This window comes from Pseudopipra pipra, chromosome 1, assembly GCF_036250125.1.
Source record: "Pseudopipra pipra isolate bDixPip1 chromosome 1, bDixPip1.hap1, whole genome shotgun sequence".
NCBI classification, from domain to species: Eukaryota; Metazoa; Chordata; class Aves; order Passeriformes; family Pipridae; genus Pseudopipra; species Pseudopipra pipra.
Window position 1 is genome coordinate 26990204 of NC_087549.1, and position 20426 is coordinate 27010629.

The 20426-nt window shown below is 38.7% G+C and overlaps 2 protein-coding genes across 3 annotated transcripts in view; one reads left to right on the plus strand and one right to left on the minus strand.

The window, feature by feature from the left end:
• Positions 1–6029, minus strand: part of CPNE3 (copine 3) — a 28749-nt gene extending 22720 nt beyond the window's left edge. Inside the window, exons 1-3 of one of the 2 annotated variants that reach the window (XM_064649544.1) lie at positions 5951–6029; positions 5334–5409; positions 3178–3236 (exon numbers count right to left, since the gene is read on the minus strand). The gene's annotated coding sequence lies outside the window, so the exon portion shown is untranslated. The remainder of the gene's footprint in view (positions 1–3177; positions 3237–5333; positions 5410–5950) is intronic. The other variant, XM_064649555.1, reaches the window with a different exon arrangement.
• On the plus strand, positions 5885–19391 carry RMDN1 (regulator of microtubule dynamics 1). Its single transcript, XM_064649568.1, has 10 exons — positions 5885–6394; positions 7045–7156; positions 8832–8919; positions 10657–10816; positions 11458–11547; positions 12210–12265; positions 14159–14246; positions 15839–15869; positions 17156–17289; positions 19244–19391. Exons 1-10 carry the CDS (start codon positions 5900–5902, stop codon positions 19280–19282), a joined length of 1293 nt encoding a protein of 430 aa, XP_064505638.1. The 5' UTR covers positions 5885–5899; the 3' UTR covers positions 19283–19391.
• Positions 19392–20426: the final 1035 nt, after the last annotated feature.

Consider the following 20426-nt stretch of genomic DNA (forward strand, 5'->3'; position numbering starts at 1 on the left):
ACAAAAAGACTAATGAAGTGAACACTGCTCTAGCTCCATTTGGCATCACTGCCTTTAGTCACAAACCTGTTCTGATGCAAGTTATGACCATCATAGAACATTTACTACTTCCTGTGAACTGCTAATGATAATAGACCAAAAATCTGTAATTTGTAGATACCTCAGGACACAGAAAAGCCACAGGAAACGTGCTAATAAAGTCTATTCCTGATTAGCTAATCATCTCGCTGTGACGCTACACTTAAGCATTTTATGTCAACTGTGTGCTAGATTGAAAAAGGCAGTAACATATACAATCAGTGCTCTGATCCTTCTTGGATTATTAAGTATTTCCCATGAACCTGGGCAGATAACAAAAAGGAAATAGATTAATTATTCAGACAGACTGTAAAAATGAAAGCCTTGACCCAAGCCCAAATCTGAAATAATGCATATGAAGCTTTACTGTCTTGAACATTCAGTGCATGCAATTCTTCAGTCTCTGTTCTTTCAGACAGGACTAAGATAGCATATGTGCGAACAGAAATGTTTGTGGTAAATATCTCTAGGCCTGTATTTCTGAGAACCTCTTCTATTGCATCTCAGACCAAGCAATAACAGTACTTCTTGCAACAGCCTTTCACAAGAAGGGTTCCAGTAAAGAGCTGGCGCAAACATGAGCAAGGCAAGACTTGAATGAAAGTAACCTGGGACACAACATCCATCTAACAATATAACCTGTTCTATCCTCTATCTCAGCATAGACCTCTAACATCTCTTGATAACAGATGCACATGCAAAGAGTAGAGAATGACATCTTACTCCCAGAAAACACCACACCTGCTGCAAGAAGCTGACAATGAAATTATGGCAAACAGATGCTTGTTCCACTGATGAGACTAGTAGAGACAAAATTGCTAGTGATCTTGGACTACTTATATATAAATATATCTTTTTAAAAATCTAAAGATAATCCTTGAATTCTCAAGGAAACTGACCACCCCACAGGAAACTGACTTTTTATACAGTTACAAAGGCTAAGACTGTTTCACAACCTAATTTCGACACTGCATTTGAAAAAAAAAAAAAAACCAAAACCAAAATAACCTAAAAAAACCAGTTTCTCTAAAAATCATACCTCTAAATCTGAATTCTTTCTCCTCTTTTTATTTTGTTTACAGGGAACAAAGCTGGTAAAATTGTCCTGTGGCACTAGCTGATGTGCTGACAAGATGAGTAATGGAAGCATCTCAACTTGAGTAATTTTGTATTTGAAGAATTACACAAAACCTGGAGTGTAAGCTGTATCTTTAATCTACTTCTAGAGTGAAAGCTATATCTGTCTTGGAGGGTAGGAAGGCTCTGCAGAGGGATCTGGACAGGCCGGATCAATGGGCCAAGGCCAATGATATGAAGTGATAAGGTGAAGTGCCGGGTCCTGCATGTGGGTCACAACAATCCCTGTAGTGCTACAGGCTTGGGAAAGAGTGACTGGAAAGCTGCCCATCGAAAGGGACCTGGGGGTGCTGGTCAACAGCAGCTGAACATGAGCCAGCAGTGTGCCCAGGTGGCCAAGAAGGCCAGTGGCACCCTGGCCTCTATCAGGAATAGTGTGGCCAGCAGGACCAGGGCAGTGATGGTCCCCCTGTACTTGACACTGGTGAGGCTGCACCTCAAGTGTCCAGATCTGGGCTCCTCACTACAAGAAAGACATTGAAGTGCTGGAGTGAATCCAGAGAAGGGCAGCAAAGCTGCTGAAGGGTCTAGAAAGTAATTCCTATGAGGAGTGGGTGAGGGAGCTGGGGTTGTTTAGCCTGGAGAAAAGGATGGTCAGGGAGACCTTATCACTCTCTACAACCACCTGAAAGGAGGTTGTAGCCAGGTGGGGGTTGGTTTCTCCTAGGCAACAAGCAACAGGACAAGAGGACATGGTCTCAAGCTGTGCCAGAAGAGGTTCAGGTTGGATATCAGACAGAATTTCTTCATAGAAACAGTTGGTAAGAATTAGAATGGACTGCCCAGGGAGGTGGTGGAGCCACCATCCCTGGAAATGTTTAAGAAACGACTGGATGTAGAACTTAGTGCCATGGTCTAGTTGACAATGTTATTTTCAGTCAAAGGTTGGACTCGATGATCTAGAAGGACTTTTCCAACCTATATGATTCTATAATTCTCATATTCACTATTTACTATGCATGAAGGAATTAAAGCATTCTGAATTGAACAAGGGAGATTATGCTGACAAAACCCTAATGACCACACAACTAATTTACTGGGGATTATGCCAAACAAAAATAAGAGCTAATATCTGAGAAATCTGAGGTATATGAGTGCGTGAGAAGGAGATACAGTTTTCTCTATGGGAAATGAATCATCTACTTTTTATAAGCCTCATGATACTCAGGTAGTGCAAATATTTATCTACTGCATTGGTAGCACAGTGGTGTAACAAGTCGGACAACTATTTGCAGGCTGTTCCTATATATAAAAATCTATCATTAAGTTACATTGCCAAACAACATGTTTAGAATTCTTTTTTTAAAAAATCCCACTACTCAGAAAATACTAATTTGACTTCTAGGACACCTCTTCACAAAATGACTTAGAAACAGTCATTTCTAAATATACTTCTGTTGATTTTTTTTTTCCTGTATATGCGTGTTCGCCCTTTAGGCACATCTTTAATGCTGAGGGATCTTTCTAGCATCTTCCCCGCACAAAAGTATCACAAGAACCTTAGGTGACATTTTGATTCAAGTGAGCTAAACTATAAAAGGTAATATTGTGCCTTTAGCAAGAAAATTAAGACAGATAGATCTCCTGACTTCAAAATTTAGTTATTTTAAGCATACAGTAGCCAACCAGGGCAACGTGTATTTCCTGCATATATGTTTAAATGCTTTATCAGAGTATCTTAACACCACAGAAAACAATCTATCGACTCTGCAATGTGAATAGCATCTTAAATTGTGTATTCTTCATTGCAATTTCTCTGTGTAGAGCCACTGACTGACTGACTACATAATTAACATTACTCAGAAGAAAGAAAAACTTTTATCTCACTAAAACTTGCTGTGTTTTATTTATTAAGACGCAGGTGACCACATGTTTCAGACTACTCCTTCTCACACATTGTTTTTTGGGCATGTTGTGACACTTCACTGTTACAAATACCAGTTCTTAAAAATGGTAACTTACCTCAGAGGTCTGCCTCTGGGCCTCTCAGCAAAAGGCTAAAACTTCAACCAACAGGAGCACTAAAATGTGAAGTGAAAGGAAAATAAAACTAAGAATTGTTATTCCCATATATCGATCAAAGTAAGAGGGTTGAATGCATTCGCAGAGTTTTAGGAACTACAGTTCCTCTTAAAATAAATAACCTGTCTAACAGCTTTATATCTCCATGACAGCAGCACTGAAAAGATTACTTATGGGAAACTCAGTCTTTGTTACAGAACCGTACATATTAGACGTTTAAAAAGTCCAGCAAGAAAAGCCCTTTAAGATTTTAAAAACAAAGATCAGATTACAGTTTTTGTCCTATTCATTTAATGTGGTTTTTTTCCAACAAGGTGACAGTGGTTTAGAGTAAGTAGATCAAATTCAGCGGCTCCCAATGTGGTTTATGCTCTAAGAAACCTAAGCTTTCTTATACTGCTAAAGGATGTCTAAGAAAAATCCATAAAAACAGTATCCTACAATGGCCCAGCATATTATTTGTCTTGCTATAAACAATAACAACATCTTGAAACACACGATCACAAAATTACACTTTTTTATAGCCCAGATGTATTTCAAACCTTCCTATATGCAAACCAAGAGCTCTCCAGTCAGCTGTCTTCAATTCTGTATCACAGCAGCTACTTGCAGTCAGTGTTCCCTGTGCCTGGCAGGCATCATACATGCTCTGCATACCCATAGGCAGCAGCTCTGAACACAGGCACACAGCAATCATGCTAATTCCTGGAACGATCAGATGATTGCACATATGCTAATCACCTACCATGAGGACTTTGTAACAACCCCTCTGGATACGGGCAGCATCAGAACCAAATTGCCATGACTAGAACTAATTCAGCTGTGCCTTGTATAAAGCACTGAGTGAACATGTGCACTTTGATCCACCTACGGGGTGGAATGGATCTACAGGATAAAGTCTTCTTTCAACCACAGAAGAAAGTATTAAGCAAGTGATCCAAACCACTAAAGACTATTTCTTAAACAGAAGCTTGGATCCAGAATCCAGTCCCAAAATTCCTATATTCAGAGATCCTTCAAACACTTAATAATGCCCTTTTTTAAATGCCTGAGCAACAGCATCTCAACTAAAACAATATTAAAGATAAACCACAGAAATCAAACAGAATTACAGAATTGATGGAAAAGACCTTTAAAGTTATAAAACAATTAAGAGCACTGTAATTCCACTTCCTACTTGTTTGCACAAGTCACACCACAACTTCAAATGTGATATTAGAAGGGGATATTATTAATCTTTGCCTAACTGATCTAAGAACAGAAGCAATTTTGTTGGGTTTAACAGAAACTAGTATCTATAAATACTAACATAATCACGTATTATTTATGTTGCAATAGCATCCTGACTTTCACAGGAAAATAAACAGGAAGGGAAAAAACGTATCTTCCGCCTTCACTTTGCCCCTAAAGATATTTCCTCTAGGAAACCATGGTAATGACAGCACTGTTCCTAAATCAAATAAGGTTAAAAAAAAATTAAACTCCACCCCAGGTATCTGTGGAGTTGAGATTTTAGTTTTTGGCGTTGTTTGTACTAAAGAGCTACTGTGGCTTCCCTCTGCCTTCAATTCTGAAGAAATGTTAATGTCCTGGGAGTAACAGAAGGCTGTACAAACACTGTGATACCACACTGCTACCTTGGCATTCTGGCAGATGATATTTAATAAAATTAGTTATTCAGCTTACCAGAAACGGACTTTTGTTTTCAACAGCTGAACTAAAATTAGTCCAAAAGTCATCTATACTGAATCTGTATCTATTAATTTTGAGATATTTAACACAAACATACTTGTTGCAAAAATACTGCATTCTTTCTAGCACCATAACAGAAAAACAGGAAGACCCCTTTCTCTTTCTCCTCGCACATCTTTCTTGCTCACTTTTTCTTCTAATTCTTGTTGGTGTTCTGCATGCCCTTTGAAACATCTTACCTCTGTGATTATACATCTACAAAGTTAAAATTTAAAGCTTCAACTCAAAAAAAAAAACCTGGGATTAAATTTGACTCTACTTCTACTAAACAAACTTTATGCACCACCACAGAAACAAAACTTTCAAGAAAACAAATGTTTTGGAGGCAGGGCAATGCATATTACCTTGAAGATACTTAATGGACTTTGAAGACAGGAGTACGGAAGCAAAAGTGAAGAGGTTTCACATTTTCACTTTCCCCTAGTGGAAGAGCAAGTTATGACAACATGAACGTCATCTAAGGCTTGTCTTATATATATTATGCAATTGCAATGAAGCAAGAAAACAACCACCCACTCAAGCAGCAGCTCAGGAAGAACAGCATGTGGTTTTCAGGAACGATGCTGCATCTCAACAGACACCTCTCTAAGAGGTGAGGGTGCTTTTCAGAGTGGCGCTTACAGCGCCACAGAGATCGGTACTGCGGACTCAAACCTTCCGGCCTAGAAGTTCAGCTTCGCCGAGTTTCGCTACCTGCGGGACGGCGGGTGAAGGGCGATGCCCCGAGCCCCGCAGCAGCACCGGGCAGCGCGCCCGTGTCCCGGCGCAGGGAGCAGAGCCGCACCCGGGGCACGTTCCACGAGAGGAAGCGGCCGCAGGCGCCGGCAGCCCTGCCCTGCCCCGCAGCCCCAGCCCCACACGGCTCTCACTGGACAAGGCTGATGGGCCGAGAGCGCAAACCCCGCTGCAAATGGGCCGGCACACAGCCCGGGGACGTGGGCCGAACCCGGCCCCTCCTCACCTGCAGCGGCGGCGCTTCCGCACCCCGAGCCCCGAGTCCCCAGCCCGCGGCGGCCACGCCCGCTCCAGCCGGACACGCCCGGCCCGCCCCGGAGCGCAGGCGCAGAGCCCTCTGCCCCTCCCGCTCACCCCGCGTCCCGGGCAGGCGGGCGGGTGGGTCGAAGCCCATTGTGGCTCCGGCTCGGGGCCGCGCAATGCCCGGTGCTCGGCACAGCGGGCGGGCCGGCGGCCCGGGCGGGCCCTGCCCTTGTGTGCCCCCGCGCCCGGGCAGGGCCGCGGGGCGGAGCGGCTCCTCCGGAGGCGGGGGGCGGTGCTGGCGGCGGCGATGGCGACGCTCATGGCGGTGCTGGCGCGGCTCTTCCGCCGTGGTCCTGCCGGCCTAGGGCTGCGGCTCCGACGGGAGGCGACGGACGGCCCGTGGGGCCGGGGCCGGACGTGGAGCGAGGTAGCCGGGGTGCCCCTCGGGGCGGGGGGGCGCGACCGCTCCCAGGGGCTTCTTGGAACGGGCTGCCATGAAGGCGGTGGAGTCACCGCCCCTGGGGGTGTTTAAGAAAAGACTGGACGCGGCACTTCGTGCCATGGTCCCGTTGACATGGTGGTGTTCGGTCATGGGTCGGACTCGATGATCCCAGAGGTCTTTGCCAACCTGATCGATCCTGTGATTCTCACAGGCTGTGCCGCCGCTCGCCCCCGCGGGGCCGCTCCGCCGCGGGTGGGGATGCGGGAGGAGGCGGCAGTGGGGAGGCTCCGGCATCGCGGGGCGTAGCGAAGGGCTGGTTTGGTTTTGCAAAAGCTGGGAGCCCTCTGCTCGTTTGAAGAACACTAGTGCGCTTTTTTTGCTTCTTATCTTGTATTTGCTACGTATCTATGGTTTATTTTCAGTCTAGCGCTGTGGTCGTTTTAAAGCGTAATCATGAGCTTCTGTTGAATATACTTAAAATACCCTCTTGATGAACTGTTTTGTCTTATGAAGGTTTTTTAACATTTAAAAGTTTTTTCTTTGCTCAAAATCTGAAATGTAACCGGTGCTACAGACAAAAAAAAAATTTAAACTCAGAACGATAATGTTAATATCTATCTTATGATCCCATACAGGTGCTTAGAAAAAGCCTTCAAAGGGGGCTTGTGCTTTCAACAGGATCCTTTTTGGCTTATGAAGCTCATAAGCTGATTTTTGGCTTTGCTGAGGTTCATGCAAGCTTCAAAGGTAATATTTTCAAGTTTTGAAGTATGTAGGATACTCTCATGTGAAAGTTAAAATTTTTAGTGCAAGAATTATAGAGGAAAATGGTGTAATGCTTTTTGATTTTCTCTATTAAGACTGCATGCAATGTGATTTAATGGCAGGATGCTTTTGAATCGTTTATGGGTAGCCTTGTAGCAGTTTAACAAGTGCTTTCAGCTGTCACTGAAAGCAGATCTAGTAGCTCATCCTGACAGGGATGGAACACATGTACAAGGTGTATGATACCTAACTTGCTCCCCAAGCTTTAAATAAATCATACTGAAAAGTTCACTTAGGAATACAGACCAAAGCTTATTTGATTTCTAGAAATTTTAGTTAGTTTAGATTTTCAGTATGAAAAAAGTGTGATTCCCATTTTATCTAGTCGAGCAATACTGAGATTGCATCTCAAAGAGAGTTGAGAAATGCCTTGTATTTTTGTGACACTTCAAAATCCTGCTTTTCCTACCAGAAAACAATATAACAAGTGATAAAATATCCTTTTCAAATTTGAATAAGGATAGTTTCACTGCTAGAAGAACAGTAATAACATCTTAAAAGAGGTTATTGTTACAGACTTAGAACTCGTCTATCACATGGTAAATTAAGGATTTTGAGAGTAAGCCTAGCTGAATAGAGAATGAGCCTGACTGGCTATATGCATACTGTGTTGATGCTTATAGAAATAAAAATTCAGACAATTAATTTTTGAGCAAATAAGGAACTGTCTCATAGATTTGAGATAGCCACTTGGTACACAAATAAGAAATAGTAATAACACGGAATAAGGAATTCCTCATTTCTCATGAGGAACATAAATAACACTGTGTAGTCACCTCTAGTCTTTTCAGTGCTCCCTCTTGAATCTGGCATTTACATTGCCAAGAAAAGCAATGGTAATGGGCTTTCTTTGCAAAACAAGTAATAGATAAGGTGAAAATAAGGGTAAAATAGAAATACCTGAAAAATACTCCAAAGCAATAAAAGTATAATAATTTGCATAAAAGCACCTCGTGGGAAATATGTTCAGAGTTTTGAGCATTTAGTCATTAGATATGTTAGTAGTGTTAAGGTCAACAAGCAAACATAACAGTTTACTGAAGATAATGCTGAAGATGTACCATGAAGCTCATTTTAAACACTAAGATCTAAAGTCCAGGTAGACCGTTAGCTTATCTTTGAAAGATAAGACAGCAAGGTTAAAAATTATCTAGATTTATAGTCTAGGATCTTTTTAAACTGAAGATCAGGCTGTTGTGTTTAATAACCTTTAATGTTTTCCTTCTGTTAAGGAAAACTCTGCTGCCGCTAAATGTGTCTACCCTATTTACTAGGTAACGTCAAAAAGGAGAGCTTATAAACACAATTAATTTTTATGAAGGAGCTTAGAGCTTATGTTTTGTTAAGCATCCAAGCTGTCTTGCTGAAAGCTGTTGTAGTTGCATTAGAGAGGCACTGATTCTCATCCTAGTTGAGCATTGTACATGTTGCTTATTCAATCCTGCTGTACCTGTAAGTTGTTTGGAATGATGGCCTAAAAAAGAGTTATATCATTTTCAGCTAGGTCATCTTGCTCTAAAATATTTTGTTTATGCTATAATGTGCTAATTACCTGTAATTTTTTCTTCTGTTTCCCCAATTTTAATTTCTTCTGAAGTGGAAGAAGTGATAGAACAAGCAGACTACCTGTACGGGAGTGGAGAAACTGAAAAACTGTATCAGTTGCTGGTTCAGCATAAAAATAGGTACTTTGTTACATTGAGACATTACTGTGACTTTTCGGTGCTCTTCTGTATCAGTTTTTCAACAAATATGCTCACTATAATATGCTGGAGAACCTTGCTTTCACCCTTATATAAGTAGGAAAGGATTCCTAATCTTTTCCCTCCTACTGGAAAAATGAATAAAGAAAGAACTGGTAGCTGTAGAAGATGAGAGTTAACCCTTAAGTTTTTCAGTCCTGCAAAGGAGAGGTTTTTGCTTGTTTGCTTTGTTACTCAAATTTTAAATAATTTTCAAATTACTGCAAAAACTCATAATGTGGCTATGCATTAGTGAAGGATCAAGGTACCTAGAATTCAGGTGTTGAAAATTTTTGAGTCACTGTTTCATTTCTTTTTCACTGCTGACCAGCTATTCTTTCTGTTTTCATTTGTCTAATGTTAGGATTTGAGTCTGAACAAAAAAAGGCCCTTGCTCATGTAGTTATGTCTTATGTGCAAAAAACGTTAAGTGAACTGGAATAAGCTGTTTAAAGAAAAAGCAGAAAAGGGATTGCAAACTTAAGAGTCCATTCCCTTGGAGGAGACAAAACATCTCGCTCCAAAAACATTTTGGTTCTTTTCAGTAGTTTGCAGATCCTGGGTTTGGTTTTTTTTCCCTTATTTCTTTTTTCCTCCCTTGTTCTTGCCAGGGGTGCAAGTGTAAAACCTGTGAAATTAAATGAAGTTCCCAGCCTGTAAGGGACAGCATATCATAAGCGAGGTGTAAGCTTGTTACTAGGTGTATAACAACACTAATTATTCTCTGAGGAGTAATGATTCCAGTAGCAGTACTTAAGATTTTTGTGACTTAGCTGAAAAATGAGCCTTCTAGGTCCGTGTTACTCTGTTGAATAGAGCAGGACTGCTGTGCTGCAAGACCAGTGACTCACTGTTACTTCACATAAGAATAGAAAACTGATACTCTGAGTTTAGCAATAATTCTTATATGCTTTTAAATACTTTTAGTTTCTGGTAGTTTTGACTTCGGTGTTCCGGGGCTGGAGGTTTATAGTCACACAGATAAGACCTCTGAAAGACTCTAAATTTAAGTCTCTATTAAAATGGAAAGCCAAAATTAAAATGGTTGTGCTCTAAAAGTGCAAGCAGCATTTCATAACAATGTGAACAAAATCAAATTTTAGATCCTTTATCTTTGGCTATAACCTACCATATACCATTTGATAAACTGATATAAATAAATACATAAACATAAAGCTTTTTGTGCTGGTGGTGTGGCTAATCTGTGTTTTTTCACTGTTGTTCTAGGAAGAATTTAATTATTTAAGTATAATTATAGGAAAAAGATTGATAGTGTTTTAAATATTCCAAGTAAACATCAATACAAATCAGTGGAATGTTGGAAAAAATACCATCTAGCTAAGAACAGAGTAGTCCTCTTTTCCTTCCGGTGTGTTGAGTGGTACCATTTTTTTTTTATCTTCGTTTTTTTTTTTTTTTTTGAGAAAACAAAGACCTTTCCTACAGATCTATTTGCTTTGCAGACCAGAATGGCAGAACAGAAGTATTGTCAGACAGTCTGTAATGCTGGGCTTTCCTTTTCTATTTGTTATCTGGCAGTTGTATATAGCATAGCAGGACAGATGATACAATGTTGTCTTATCACCCACTTGAGATACATTTTGATAGACTGGTTTAAGACCTTTGCTGGCTTTGTTTCCATTATTGCTTTAAAATGTTAGCGTTTCTCTTCCTAACTAGTGATGATGCGGAGTTGTTGTGGCGGCTGGCACGGGCATCACGAGATCTAGCTCAGCTTAGTAGTACTTCTGCAGAGGAGAAGAAACAACTGACTTATGACTCCTTTGAGTATGCAAAAAAGGCTCTTGAAAAAAATGAATCAAACTCTGCAGCGCACAAGGTGAGCCATGCAAAATAACTGAAATCTTGTTTGTTGATTTCTGCTAGTAGAAACTGGAAATGTCACTGTGCTGTTAGCAAACTTCAGCATAATTTAACTTTTCAGCTGAGAATGAATGAGACTTCTGATTCTCCCTGAGTTTTTTGGAAGATCTGAATTCAGACTTCTCCAGCTAAATTTCCTCTATACAGGAAACAGAAACTGGTTAAATGTATGCAGGACCATGGAGAGAGGTGTGACTGATGAGGTTTATTACAGCAGATGTAATCAGCTCCTCCTCCTCTGATGTAGCCTTAAAAACGTTGTACATGTCCCACATTCAGCATACTATTTCTGTATTCTGTAGGGCTTCACTAGAAGTACTTCAGGCCCTGACTTCGTTCTGCTTTTTTTTTGGTGCTGCTTCTCTCACGGGCAAAGTCACTTGTGTTGACATCTAGGATCAGAAGAGGACATTTATTCCCTTACACATGCAGACCAGCAGGTCACACTGATGCTGCCTCAGCTGTTCACAATAAATACTTCTTGCTTGTTTGTCTTTTGTGGTGGTGGCAGCCCTTCTGGTTGCAGGTTTTTAAAAATGTACTATCAATAGCTATAGTGCTGTATTAAATGTTTTATTTTTGTTATTTGAATTACAGTGGTATGGAATTTGCCTCAGTGATGTTGGAGACTATGAAGGAATCAAAACTAAAATTGGAAATGCTATTGTTATCAAGGAGCATTTTCAGGTAATGCAAACAGTTTTTTGCATATGACAGCATCAATGTGACCAGTGTATAGATTGTGTGACAGCTGGTAACTAATTTTTGGCAAAATATTGAAAGCGTACTTCTGTTTATATCTCTAGTGACACTTTGTTTTTTGGGTTCTTGTAACATATGCCTCAGAAATGCTACGGAAACAAGGAGTACAAATTATCTCCTGCAGTAAACTAAATCCCTTTAGAAGAGAGTCTTGAAATAGCTGAAGTGCTTTAGACACCTCTGAGGACTAGATAAAATGTAACAGTGATATTGAAAAATGGCTCTGTGGCCATCCTTTGAATTGTGGATTATGTAGTGGTAAAGGACAAATACTGGAAAAGATAAGGGACTACTAATTTTATATCACTAGAGATTATATCAAAATCTGAACACACCAAGTCTCATATGCAACTTTTAATGACCTACTAAGCAGAAGTGCTTAGAATCTGTCAGTGTTGTCAGTTTTTTGGAGGTGAGCTGATGTAGTTATGTACTGAATAAATAATATATTGCCTTGAAATTCTACACCTGATGAGGCTGGTTTAATTAACAGCAGGATAACAAGTCTACTTTTTAAATGTATTTTAATCCACATATGTCAGAACAACTTCTTATATCTTGTGTTGTTTTTTTTCTCCCCTCAACAGAGAGCCATTGAACTAAATCCAAAAGATGCTACAACAATTCATCTTATAGGGATTTGGTAAGGCATATTTTCAAACAAAATTTAGCATTGGCAAAGAAAAATGCCAGAATATAAAATATCTTACATGAATTGCTTGTAATAATTTAGTGACTTGTAATTGATGCAAACATGAAAACCTATTAAACAGGTATGGAACATCATGCCTTGAAAAAGTCTGGCTGTTAAGCAGTTCAAAAAGATGAAAAATTAATGTTCATTTAATTTATTTGTATGGAACTATTAAACACTCAATTTGCAGACATTAAGTTTGCTTCATAGAATCCATAGCAGGGCATCAGCAATTCTGAGTGCTGCTCATTTTGGTTTACTGGTGTGAATGGAGTCAACTCAACACTGAATTTCTGTTGAATTCCAGGGATGACTGCAACTTAATACAGTCTGTGAAAAACTACCTAAGTGAGATGTGTTCCTAAAATGCTTCTCTTGTTATCTGTCATGATACGGTATTTTCAAAGTTATATTAATAAATGGATTTATAAATTCATATATATTAACAAAAAATCTTTGAAATTTAGTTTACTGCTCAGTGAAATTGGTACTTAAAATTACTGTTACATAGCAGGCAAAGGGCCTGGAAATACAACTTTCCATACAAACCAGGGCATTCTGTGGAAGTGGTGTGATGGAAAGCAGTATTTTTTATGTGTTGGTGAGAGACTCCAGACAGCGCTTTTGGTTATTTGTTTCAAAAAGACCAAAGCTATTGCACTGTTTTACAGGAAATCTCTGCTGTGAGATTGAAAATAAAGCCAATATATTTGCAGTTTAAAAAAAATACTAAAAAACACAGTTACTTTCTATATGGATTTTTTTGACTCTTGAGTATCAGAGAAAACTACAATCTGCTGCTCCAGAGTTTTTTATTAGTGTACAAACTTACTTTTGTTTTTCAGCATCCACCACTCATTCCCATATGATGCAAAAATTGCAATAGTCCAAATATCTAAACAAAAGCATATGCTACCAACTGACTGAGCCTCAAGGTCCGTTTTGAGATAGGAAGCTTGTTCTGGAAAGTACTTAAGACATTGTTCCTAAGGAAAATTAGAAAACATGATAAGAAATGTGAGATTATTGCTGCTTTTGGCTCTAAAATATTCCCATGTTGTATGTTTAAATATACTCATTACTGAATCCCAGAGCATCTTCATCTGGCATTTGGTATCAGCCAATTCTTGAATATTTATTAATTTTTCACCTTCTCTAGAGTGCTCTATTTTACATAGTGTAATTGCAAACTCATTGTAGGAGGCTACTAAACTGAATGTTTAAGCGTTGTTTAATGTTTACACCTGGAATGTTCTGTGGACTTGAAATGCTTCACAAATGTTTTCACCGATAAATAGGTGACTGATCGATTACCTGTGTTATTTAGTAGATAGGAAAACAGTGTAGCATGACCTAGCCTAGAACACAGTGGTTTGATTCTTGGATTTATTTTCATTCTTATAGATCAGAGTCTTTCAGGAATGTACTGCAGATCTGCTTTATATTAATAATTGAAAAAAGCAAAGTAGTGTTGAGGTAAGGCAATGACATTACTCAGTTGTGCCATTTTTACAAATATATTAGAACAAAATACACACATTAAAATCATTAAAGCTCAAAAGCTGTCTCATGCTTAGTAAATGTCTCCAGTTTTACCTAATGTAATTAGTTCCCAGTAAAAGACATATCAAAACTTCTTTAGTAGCAGTTTTGGACATCCTGCTATTTTCTTGTACAGACATAAGAACATGGTTTTAGAACTTGCAGTGTGTCTGGAGTTTTGACTCTTGAAAACAACACTTATGACATCCAGTTTTTATGTTCAACAACAATTATGAGAGTATTTTGCAAAAACAAGAGAAATATGGGAAGGGTAGATATAAATGTTTCTTTTTGCTTCAGGTGTTACTCCTTTGCTGAAATGCCATGGTACCAAAGAAAAATTGCTGCAACGCTGTTTGCCACACCACCAACCTCCACGTTTCAAGAGGTACAGTAGGAAAATGTTTCATAGATTATTATTTTCCCCACAAAGCTGTTGATATACTTTTACTTATTTTCCTGTCAAAGCTGACCTCTACTTATGGAATAAGCATGGACTTGGGAGTTTACAACTATCAATAATAAAATAAGAATAGAACAGGAGGGTGAGGGATAACTAAAAACTTAAAAACCTTTTAATTTTTTTCAGCTGTAGCACACACAGAATAGTGAAAATTATTCCATGTAGATTATGCAGCAGAAAATAACAAGCTATATGTAACTTAGTTTGTATTTACTGTTGTGATCTGTTGCAGATAACTGTCTGTACTAGTGCAGTGCTGATGATTTATATGGTGCTGTTATACCATGTATTTATTTGATAGGACTGTTAGAATTTGTCCCTTTAAATGCTAAAAAGCAACAGGTTGCTTTGTTACTTAACATGAGCAAATATCCTCTCATTCCTTGGCCACAAAGGGTGGGGTTTTTTAAGTTGAAAATAATTTTTTCACTCTTTGCTATGAAAATTCCTGCTGTCATATGCCCTAAAATATACTGTCCAGATATTTATCTTCTAGGGTGTCTAAAACAGCGTGCATCTTATTTAAACACCTGTACATATATAGAAACTTGAAAATTAAATTGGTAATAGGAAAGTTTGCTGCAGCTGTTACAATCTCTGGTTGTTTAGATCAACTAATAACTGTTTTGTTCTTTTATGGTGGGGGGGCAGGAGTCACTAGGAAGTAATCATAGAAGACTGCTTGCTGTTACACAGAAAGCAATTTAAGGTCTGATTAAAAAAAAATAAAACTTTTTAATGGAATGTCAAGCTTGTAAGTTTTGCTGAAAATCACTCTCAGAAGAATACAAAACATCAACCAGGATTTCAAATACTGCAAAATGATGCCAGTCCCAGCATCAAGTTCTGTAGCATTTAAAGTGGCTGAAGAAGCAAACTTGTACTGGAAGGATTTCTGCAGTTTCAGTACAAAATATGTTTTAAGTTCTCTTTTAAGTTCTCTGAGAGTGTTTTCTCCCCAACTAGTACCATTAGGAAGAGGTAGAGTTGGACTGAAATTTTGTATGTGCAGGATGGGAAACTGATTGAAAAATATGTGGATTTCAGAAATGTTTATCCTCATGTAAGAGGGTGCTAACTAGTGCTCTGTGGGAGTTAGTTCTCTCTCTGAAGCATTTGTTAACATTAATGTCCTTAATCATAAGATTCATTTCATCTGTTGAATTTATACATGAGAAGCGTATGGGGAAAACTGCAGATGTGCTGGATGGTACAAATAAAATGCAAAGTTATCTTGACAAGTGGAAATACACTATCTGGTTTGCTGGGGACAAACAGGTGGTACTGTACTTAATGGAAGGAGTGGTTAGGGGGATATTTTGGATAAGTACTAGTTCTGCTGAAATAATGTCAAATCTGATTGTACATTGAATGAGAAGCATCATAGCATGTTGAATTAATAAAAATAAGATCACAGACAGGAAGTCCTTATCCAGCTATTTTAAGCATGCACGTAAGGCTTTAGTTTGTGTTTGGTTTATTCTCCATTTTAAGGAAGACAACTTTGTCTTTTACAGGCACTACGTTACTTTCACATGGCAGAGGAAGGTAATATTTCAAGCTTGTTTTGACTGAAAAGTATCTTTTGTGAATGACGACTTGCAGTAAACCTCTAGTTTTCGTTATCACCTTAATAGCTGTAGCTATTAATAGCCAGGTAAACTGAACAGTATGGTATGATCAGCTGATAAATGTATCAGCCTGGTGTGCCAGTCAGCACACTGAACTGTTAGGTTGGCACATTTCTTCAGAGATACTCAAAGTATGCTACACACTTTCTATCATCACTTACAATGTAATGTGAAGGTTTTTTCAGAATAAGTATTAAAGTGAAATTTGTACCTTCCTGAGTAACAAAGTACTCTTCCCCAAGGAATTCAACTGGAATGCAGGAGAAAGAAGAAATCAAAAAAAGAGAATTTTATGTTATTTTTCTCAAAATTTAGTTCTCTGTATTCTAAATAGAACAACAGAAAAAGCACGCTTTTTATTATTTCAGAAGTGATTAGGATCAGAGTGCCAATCTAACTGGCAGTAAAACTGTCCACATGATGTAGAAGAAAATATGAAGCTACTATTTCTCCAAGAGTGAAGTCGTAAGCAAAACTGACTAGCCAAAGATAAAGGAAGACAAGGAAAGACAGTGTTTTATGAAAGACTTGTACATAGTTAAACCAGTGAAGTTTAAAGGAAAAACTCATTTTGTCCTGGGTGTCCCGTAAGGCAGCTGTGAGCTGGAACACTGAACTTTGTCTCAAAATTTGCCTTTTAAACACCTCCATATGTTTTGAATCCTGATCTTAGGTCCAGCAGCAGAAAAAGCCTGCATTTATAAGTATGGACTGTAGGCAAGATTAGCCTTTAATAATGATTGATAGCCAAGCTTGCTTAGTAAAAAGCTTTAAATCTCTACTTAAAAAATGTTGAATGTGGGTACAAATAATTTTAAGTTTTCTTCTGTGCAACAAAAGCTAAACTGGTATCTTTATGTGCTAGGAAATGTACCCTTTTTTCCTTTGCCTATACTTCCTCAGCTGGTTGCACTACCTGTTGTACCTGCTAGGTCCAAAAAAGCCCAAAATCTGCAAAACAAAGCTGTTACACATTAAGCTCACTGCTTTGCTCTTTGTGAGAAATCTAGTTTCATTTAGTAACTAACAAGCTTCTAGTTAATATACTTGTATATAAGACCAAAATCTAGTAAGTGAAAGTTTTACATTGGCTTCCTTCTGATCCAAAGCCAAAAGACTATATGTGTTTTCTGAAATAAGTATCAAAGGGCTTTGATAATGTGCTACTCGTTCTCATGTAAAGCTTTTCTCCTGTCTGTGCAGCTGATCCAAATTTCTACAGCAAAAATTTGCTCTTTTTGGGGAAGACATACTTGAAGTTAAACAATAAAAAGATGGCTCTTCTCTGGTTAAGCAAAGCAAAGGAGTATCCTGCACAGACAGAAGAGGACAAACAGGTAGGAAATTAAGAACTGTAATAGTACAATCATGTATTGTAACCAACATGTGACATCATGGCAGTGAAATGTTTTATAAAGTTAACTCAGATGAAATTGTAGTTCAGCACCTATTATTCAGAATCACATCAGCACCAAAAAAGTCCAGTATGTAGCTAATCACCCCTGAACACAGTGGTTGGAAATATTCTGTTTATTTACTGTAGAGAACTGTTAGATTTCCTTCTCCATGATGTTTTTGTAGTGCTAACAACAACCCAGCCTTAGCTGTGTTGCTGAAGTTCAGGGAGGCCCCTGGGCTAGCCTCTGTCTCTGTGAGCAAATTGACTTTTCATATGCCTAAAACTGGAAAGGTAGGTTTTGGAAGAGCTAAAAATCACATGAACATGAGGAAGAAAAAAACCCCCACATATATGTGAAAAACTTAATACTGCAGTCCATTCCAAGCCCTTAGGGACAGATTCAGATGGTCTGAATTGACACAAATGGAGGTAATGTATCTTTGACAGCAAACCTCCAATGCAAGGTGGCATCAGGCACTTAATTACCCTTTGGAACTGCTCAGAAGGATCCTGGTTTGGATGGGTAGGCATCTACTTCCTACCTAAACATATACAGAGTACTAACTCATTGCTAATTGTTTTTTCTTATGGTTGATTGACCTCTAATTTGTTAAGCATTAAGCTACAGTGTGAGATGCTTTAACTGTTACAAAAATCATCCATATGGGTTGTGACTTTCTAATATCCTAATTGTTAGAAATACTTTGGTAGGATTTTGCATTTCACACCTCAGAAAAAACACTACTGAGGTAGTCTTACAAAATCCCTCTGTAGATTTGCTGGTAAGGCTCAAACTGTTTCTTCCAAAAGTGAGCTCCTTTCATAACACCTTTCAGTAGAAATACGAGTATTACATTCCTCCACTGCCTTGTAAAATGTATAGGAATTTAATAGCCTAAAGTAATAGTGGTCTCAGGTGTGTATGAAATTGGTCAATTCTTTTGACAGTTACTAGTAGCTAGAAGCACATGTGAAACCAGTGATCCTAAAAGCTTGCCTTTTTTTAAGAACCACAGAAAAGGAATAGTCAGGAGTGAATTCTGTGCTGTAGCCAAGTTGTTAAACCATTTATCTGCTGCAGCCAGTCATGGCCTCCTGGTACAAACATCCATTTCCTGATCTTCTAGAGGGGTGCAGAGCTGCTGAACTGAGAGAGGTGGTATTCTCTCCGTTCTCTGGGTGAATGTGTAAAGTCCAAAATTCATTGGCAGCTAGACTTGGTAGTCAATAAGAAGGAAAGTGGCCTGTGCAAAGACCTTTGAATTCTAGTCTCAGCATAACTAGTTTTTCTGAACATTTGTTACTACAGATACTCAGAGGTATCTGGCTTATGTTGTCTGCACTGCTTGCTTTGTCAGGAGAAGTTTGTTGAGTTGGAGGGTCTTTTTGTGGTTTGGGGGGCGGGGGGTGGTGGTGCTGGGATTTTTTGGGTTTTTTGGGTTTGTTGGGGGGGGTTTAATATAAATGTTAGAGGTCATAATAAAATCGTATTAGATTTTACCCAGAACCTCAGAAACTGTCTTCTCACACGCTCTTACCTGCTGTCCAGAATCTTGAAAACTCTGGGTTGGTTGAGTATGGTCAGAGGTAGGACAGCTCCCTACATTGCTGCTATTGGACTACAGCAAATAAAGAGCTAATCATCTGTATCCAACACAAATAAACTTACTATATATAGAATGAATTACACTGAAGACACTGGCTTAAGTGGTTTTATTCCTATTCATGTTTCAAGTATTGAGCACCTTGAACTACAGATAAAAAATGACTAGGCTTAGGAGGATTCTGAATATACAGAACTGTGGTGAAGTGTTTGGGTGCTTGTGTGGCAAATTTTACTAGAAGAGCCTATAACTACTTGGCACTCTTTTGTTACCATTTATTTCTTTCAGGTACAGAAAGAAGCTTTGGAGCTGCTTAATTCGATATAAGAAGAAACAAGATAATGGGAATTCAGTGCCTCAGGTTTGAGCAGCATAGGAAAAAGGCCCCAAATACTACTTTGGTTTATTGAAGCTGTTAATAAAAGTATAGTCCAGACCTTCTATCTCCATATCATTTCAATTACGGTGTCAACTAGAAGATGTTTCATTATGTGATCGTCTCTGCTGATTTGTATGGGAATGAAGGGCTTTATGGACAACCAAGGAATATATAGGATATATTAGAGGGGAAAGGCTGGGAGAGGGGTTGCACAGGTTTTTAATTAAGTTTTTTACAGTCTTACACTACAAGTCGTGTATGAGGAATAATAAGAAACATGATTAGCATAAGTTTAAAAAAGGAGGGACAGGGCCATGACAATTTTAATTCTGCAATTTTTTCTAGAGCATTTTGCTGTGGGGTTCAGTGGTCTTCAAGAGTAATAGGTGTTCACATTATTACCTGCTCTTAAAGATTTCTCTTTAAGCCTGTACCATCTTAATTCCAATACTTTTAAATGCTAGTGTTTGCAAAAAGTGCTGTGGTAAAACAAAAAACAAACAAACAAAAAAACCAAACAAAAAAAACCCCACAAGTACGGAACATCAAAGAAAATTTATGGGTGATATCAGCAGTGATCTGTGAAATATGACTACTTACTTTTCTATTTAAAGGCTGTGAATTCTGATGATTTTGTGGCTGTAAATGTTTGCTGGGTACACACAATTTCCCCTAGACTGACAACAGGAGGAATACACACTCCCAGTACATTAGAAAGGAACTGCTATGTGGAAGCGTATGGACTTCTGTTTCTAAAGATAAAATTTCCTACTTGGTCTTGCTACCATTTTAGCAGGAATTTCCACCAGCAGTATAAAGTAACCTAAGTTACATATCCAGCATAGAAAACATTTACAGACTTTCCAGACAGTATATTTGGATTACCCAAGAGAAAAAGAGGACCAAATAATGAAAAGATGGTAGACAATCAATTACATGTGGTATTGTCAGTAGAACAATCTAGATCAAATTGACTATAAATACCTAATGTTTGCTTTACTAGAAAATCTATAGGGGGAATATGAAGAACAGCATAGTTGCTAAGACTCACAAACCAAGCCTGGTCTAAGTCAGTAGTAAAAATTAACAGCT

Coding starts and splice junctions, on each gene's coding strand:
- RMDN1 (XM_064649568.1), top strand. CDS start 5,900: ATGGGCCGGCACACAGCCCGGGGACGTGGGCCGAACCCGGCCCCTCCT. Junction 7,157..8,831: donor GGTTCATGCAAGCTTCAAAG/GTAATATTTTCA, acceptor TTTCTTCTGAAG/TGGAAGAAGTGATAGAACAA. Junction 12,266..14,158: donor ATTCATCTTATAGGGATTTG/GTAAGGCATATT, acceptor TTTTTGCTTCAG/GTGTTACTCCTTTGCTGAAA.